Source organism: Gossypium arboreum, chromosome 12 (assembly GCF_025698485.1).
Source record: "Gossypium arboreum isolate Shixiya-1 chromosome 12, ASM2569848v2, whole genome shotgun sequence".
Classification (NCBI taxonomy): Eukaryota; Viridiplantae; Streptophyta; class Magnoliopsida; order Malvales; family Malvaceae; genus Gossypium; species Gossypium arboreum.
In genome coordinates, this window is record NC_069081.1 from 24,809,325 (window position 1) to 24,815,804 (window position 6,480).

The following is a 6,480-nucleotide window of genomic DNA, read 5'->3' on the forward strand; positions in this document are numbered from 1 at the left end:
GCCCGAGCCAGAGCCTGAGCGGTCGCATACACATTCTGGGGATGGTTCTTATCATCCGGAGTTGCGGGTCAATGACTATTTCCCGGGCTCGTCAGGACAAGGATATCATTCCGAGTTTGATATCTTCAGTCTAGTACCACCGCAGTACAACACTCCTCTAGGCCTGTATCCACCGTATTACTCCACTCCTCCCGGGTCGTATCCACCACAGTACTCCACTCCTCCCGGCTCAAGTTCATCGATGGCGTTCGGGGCATATGATTTTTCTTACATGTTTCGCACACCCCACCTTCAGCTGAAGAGAATGTTGATCGCCGTGATCACCAGTAACATGAACGTCAACCCCTGAAGAAATATACCCCTAGAACCACACCTTCAAACTATCAATTTTAGGGGTTTCTTGCAATTTAAATATTATAAAGTTTGTACTTTTTTTAATTCTAAAAACTTTGTAAATGAAAAAAAGAGAGGCAATCTTTGTATTTATTTAATTAGATTAATTGCAATATTAAAACTTGGAACAAACTTTGTGGTCATAAATTAGATACATTACAACATTAAAACTTGGAACAAACTTTGTAATATAAATTAGATACATTACAACATTAAAACTTGGAACAAACTTTGTAGTATAAATTAGATACATTACAACATTAAAACGATGAACAAACTTTGTAATTTAAATTAGGTACATTGGATTACATAAGCTCAATTCTTGCCTGATCGTGACGATTGTTTAATATGGTAGTTTTGCTGTGGGCATTTACTCCGGTTATGACCAGCTCATCTACATAATCCACAACGCTTCCCGTCAGATTTCTCCCTAATTTCCATTTCATTATGGATTCTGGATGATTGCGGATGACCTTTTGGATTCTTATGCAACCTTTTGTTTGGGACAAGCTCGAAAGTCGTTAGAGGCACCTCCCATGTAGACAGGTTAGGCAGGATAGGGAACTCGTTCTTCCAGACATGCAACTTGTACTCGAAGGTATACACATCATCGATAAATTGTTCAACATTTAGTGAAACTTTAGTAAAAGCTACCACGACATGCGCACATGAATAATGAAGTGTTTGGAACCTCCTACAATCGCACCGTCTATTTCGGCGATCAACTCCATAGGACCTAGGTGGTATATCGAGCCAACGATCGATGGTCTTTGTAACCCGAAACATTTCAAGACGTCGTGAATATACTTCTACATTTATCGACCTCGCCATTCGATGGTTTGCAACCATTGCATCCCTGGCATATTCGACAAACACGTGTCCCGCTTCCATCTGGTTGACTTGTTGCTGACCCATTCTTGGCATCAAGGTAGCCAACCTGTAGAATGTAGCTGAGAAGACAAATGAAATTGAAAGATGTCATGTTTTCAACGACACGGAGTTAATCCCCTCTGCCAAGCTGGTGGTCATATGGCAATAGCGAAAGCCCTTGTCAAAATTTTAAGCCCATTGCCACAGCTCCATAGTACCCAACCACTGTAAAAAAGATGTGTTCATTTGACCCTCCATGTCACTCTCAATTCAAGTCATTCTTTGTTAGAAAATGTATGGCTCTAGCTCGTGCGCTGTGTATGTATTAAGAAAAGATAAGTTATAGTCTCGCCCTAAAACATTAAAACATATATTGAAAAGATAAGGTTATCTTTTACCCATTCTCACAACTTGTCTTTGCCAGTCTGCATTTTTATAATCTTGATAGAAGTTAGCTGCTGTAACAACCGATTTAGGGACTAGTCGGAACAGTGGTCTCGAGACCACAAATATGAAGTTATAAAATTGTTTTTATTATTTTTATGAGGTTATGGTACGGTTATATAAGAGCATGTAAATTTTGGTAAGTTAATTTTAGCGATTTCTAGTCCAATTTCGAAAAATGACTAAATCGCATAAAAGACAAAAGTTATATTTTAGTACCCAAATGTGTTAAATAGCTAGAGAATCAAAATTAAGGGCTTTTAAAGGGAAATTGCACCCTTTTTAAGAGTGTTATCTGGCCATGGAGTGAGGGGAGACAAAATTGTCAAAGTTAGGTAAAGCTTAGGTCACCAATTTTAACTAGTTTCATTTTTAATAAAAGAAAAAGAAAAAGAAGGAAAGAGCTATCATCTTTTCTCCCTTCTTAGCCAAAAATATCAGCAAATATTTGGGGTTTAAGAGCTTGAAATTTTAGCAACTTGAAGCACTCATAAGTAAATGATTTTGATAGTTTCTCTTAATGATTTTTGCATTTTTGAGACTCTTGAAGCATGAGCTTTCAAATGAGGGTGATATCTTACAAAATAGTCAAGAGTTTAGGATTTTGCCATGGATGTATTTGTGATATATGCTGAGTTTTTTTATGGAAGAATATGAGTCCTAGTTGTGTTATAAGCAACTTTTGTGAAAGATGTTAGCAGGAAAACACCTAAATGGACTATTTTGCATAAGTTGCAAAATAAGTAGTTAGTGTGTAAAGTAGTGAGATATTTGGGATTGCTTTAGTAGTAAAAAGAGTTTAGCTGGGCTTTAAATACAAAGAAATTCGATAAAAATCGATTTTCGAGCATAGGGGTAAAATGATCATTTTGCCAAGGTATAGGGGCAAAATGGTTATTTTACCAAAGTTGCGAATTTATGAATGCCTAATTGTGTTTAGTGACTAAATGGATGATATTGTTATTATAGATCAAGATTTGCCAAAACTGAACCTAGATCGGGGCAAAGCCAAGCAATCTGAATAAGCCGACTAGTCAAGAACTGTAACACCCCTAACTCGTGACCGACGCCGGTGTCGGACACGAGAGGTTAACGGCCAAATCCTCTCAAGATACCAACTAATTTGACATTACCAGTCAGGCTGGAAAACTATGTCACCGTCGTCTTAAAAATCATATCTCGAGTTTCAAAACTCAGAAACTGGTTTCGTAAATTTTCCCTGAATTTGGACTCATATACCCATCCATGGATTTATTTTTAGAATTTTTGGTTGGGCCAATTGGTACAGTTTATTAGTTAAAGTCACCCATATTACAGGGATCGACTGCTCTGACCTTCGTGCGTTACAACTTGGATATCTCTCTGTACAGGGCTTTAATACTGGTGCTGTTTGTTTCTAATGAAACTAGACTCAAAATGGAATCTGTACATATAAGGCATGACTCCTAATTCTTTCTGGATAATTTATGAAAAATTTTCAAAGTCGCGACAGGGGTCCCAGAAACCGTTCTGGCCCTGTCTCACGAGAACTTTAATATCTCTCAATATACTGCTCATATGGTCGTTTCGTTTCGTCCATATAAAATAGATTCATCAAGGTGCAATTTCATAATTTACTCACTATTTAATTCTACTTCTACTATTTTTAGTGATTTTCAATCTCATCTCACTGCTGCTGTCCGCAACAGTTACTGCAGAGACTATGCCAATTTCATGAATCTTTCCTTGGCCTTAATCATCCATCATACATGACACAAATTATGGGCACCATATCGAAATTAGAGTTTCTAAGATTCGTGGCTATAGGTTCAAGCATCCCACTCGATGACCACATAGGCCATTTTCACATGGCTTAAAGTTTACAACCCACAATTCGACAAAACAAAATAGCCTATACATGCCAAATGTTCTTCAACAACAAAAACAATACCACAAGATTTCAGCCGGTGTGATGACTCCAACGACGGCCCCGATCACGCAAACAATACGAGTCCGAGAGACCTAAAATGGGTGACAAGAAAAACACCGAGTGAGTTTACAACTCGAGAAGTCATAAGCATTCATTAATCCATCGATAAAGTTACTACTACATGTACAACAAATGAGGCTGGGTACTCGTCCATATCGAGTCTATACCATAATACCTCGGACCTTTCGGTCCAATCTCGTACCAAGTCATACATCCACATTTCATATTCTACACAACAAGATAATCGAAACATTTTTACACATTAACTCATTTTCCAGCACAACCATACAATTTCAATCATCACATAGATTTAAGGCTTACCAAATTCAACCCCAAGCATGAACGTATTCTCTATTCGTCATGAGCTCGAGGTACTTACCCGATTCGCTGTCCGGATTAACTCGATAATGTCGCACACTCAGTGCCAATTGTAATACAAGAGCATATAGTGAATCCGCACACTTAGTGCTATATATTTTCAGCTCGCACACTTAGTGCTATAGAATCAAACTCGCACACTTAGTGCTGTACAATTTTAAACCCGCACACTTAGTGCCAATCTTGTCACCGTGTCCATTTATACCCGCACACTTAGTGCCGTGACCAATACCTTATGCATTTTGCTGCCTTTATACATTCAACAATGGCATCATTCCATACACATACATTTTCATTTACACATCAATTCATTAAACACAATTGCATATATATTATGATCATTTAAATCAACACCAAATATATGCTTAATGACTTACCTTGTGTTAGGTAAAATAGTTCCAAGTCGGCTACTCGATGACCTTCGATTTCCCTTGTTGGACGCTCTCCTTTAAGATCTTGAGCTAAATCAAACAAATTTACTTCTCAATCGGACACATACACACGGCAACCATATACATTTCAAAGGTCAATTTATTCAGTATCATTTGTCCATATATTAGCTTTTAACGCATTTGGTCACTAGGCGACCATATTTAACTTTCAAGCATTCATTTCTAATTTTAGTTAAACAATGCCGAATGCCATTAGCTACTAATGACACACACACACACATATAAGCACATTTAGCATTTGATACATTCGCCTTAGCATAATTTCATTAAGAGTCCCCATTAGCCACTTCACTCATCAATTATCTCAACTACTTGATAATCCATACTTATCATGCTAGCCGAATATTTCTTATTCAAGTTAATCATCTTCATATTCGGCACTAACATCACAATCTCATATCATGGCCGAATGCTCCTCTTAAACTATTGTTCATCTAGATTTAGCATGAAACAACAATCATCACCCTTGTTAGTTACCCTAGCCGAAAAACTCACTTATTCAAAAACCAAGATTTCAACATGGGTTACCTAAAGAACTTGATAACTAGTTCAAATTTCATCCATCTAACTTACTAATCAAATGTGTACAACATTTCCACCATCTTCTTTAACATCTACCATGGCCGAACGTTCATATCACCATAATTTTTCAAAGATTTCGGCATGGTTAAATAAGGGGCTTAGAATCTAGCTTAAAACCATGCTAAGATTTAAAGAGCTAACTTGAATTCTTACCTTAATTTCCAGCTCAAGGTGGCTGAATTTCTTCCTCTTTTTCCTCTTCTACACGGCTAAGAAGAACCAAAGTATGAAGCCTTTTCCTTCTCCCTTTTTTTTTTTTTCGGTCATGCATGAGAATGATGGACACATTTTTTTTCTTTGTTTTCTTCCTTTAATTTTTCATTAGTTTATTTCCCATGCTTCTTTTTTTATTCCTCCTTACATAATCCATTAGCTAGACATGTTTGAAACATGTTTCCCTTGCCCATAACTTGTCATGGCGGCCACTTATCCAAAATAAATGGAGTATTTGACATGCAACTCCATTTATTTTACTTCATTCTTTATTAACCTCTTAAAATAGCCACATATATTTAAATCCCTTCACATGAGTCCTTTTCTTTCAATTCACAATCAAATTAACTAAATCAAAGAATTCAAAATTCACACATGTATTTTCACATATTCTAGACAATAAATATTACGTTTGAACATGTCGGTGACTCGGTTTAGCGACCCGAAACCACTTCCCGACTAGGGTTAAATTAGGGATGTCACAACTCTCCCCACTTAAGAAATTTTCGTCCCGAAAATCTTACCGTAAATAGGCTCGGTATCGCTCTTTCATAGAGTCCTCAAGTTCCCAAGTGGCTTCTTCCATCCCGTGTTTATGCCACAACACCTTCACTAATGGAATTTTCTTGTTTCGTAGCTCTTTTACTTCACGCATCAGAATGCGAACCGGCTCTTCTTCATAGCTCAAATTAGGCTGAACCTCGACCTCGGATGGAGTAATTACGTGTGTCGGGTCGACCTATATCGTCAAGCATCGAAACATGGAAAACGTTGTGAATCTTTTCGAGCTCGGGGTAAAATTAATCGATACGCCATCGCCCAACTCGTTCAGATACTTCAGATGGACCGATGAACCTCGGACTCAATTTGCCCTTACGGCCAAATCTAAGCACCTTCTTCCGTGGTGAAACTTTGAGAAAGACCTTGTCTCCAACCCGATATTCAACATCTTTTCTTTTCAAATCCGCATACGACTTTTGGCGATCCGGCGACTTTCAAACTTTCACGAATTACTCGAACTTTTGCTCGGCATCCTTAACCAAATCAACCTCAAGAATTTACCTTCACTAAGTTCATCAGAATAATGGGGTACGGCATTTACGATCGTATAAAGCCTCGTAAGGCGCCATCTTAATACTTGATTGAAAGCTATTGTTGTGGCGAATTCAATCAAAGGTA

At 37.8% G+C, this 6,480-nt stretch overlaps 1 protein-coding gene across 1 annotated transcript; it reads right to left on the reverse strand.

Annotated features, from left to right (window-relative positions):
• Positions 1–783: 783 nt before the first annotated feature.
• LOC108477874 (uncharacterized) lies at positions 784–1,308 on the reverse strand. Its single transcript, XM_017780352.1, has one exon. The coding sequence runs from the start codon at positions 1,306–1,308 to the stop codon at positions 784–786; it is 525 nt and encodes a 174-aa protein (XP_017635841.1).
• Positions 1,309–6,480: the final 5,172 nt, after the last annotated feature.

What these genes read in the sequence shown, in the direction of transcription:
- LOC108477874 (XM_017780352.1), bottom strand. Translation starts at nt 1,308, where the DNA reads ATGGGTCAGCAACAAGTCAACCAGATGGAAGCGGGACACGTGTTTGTC.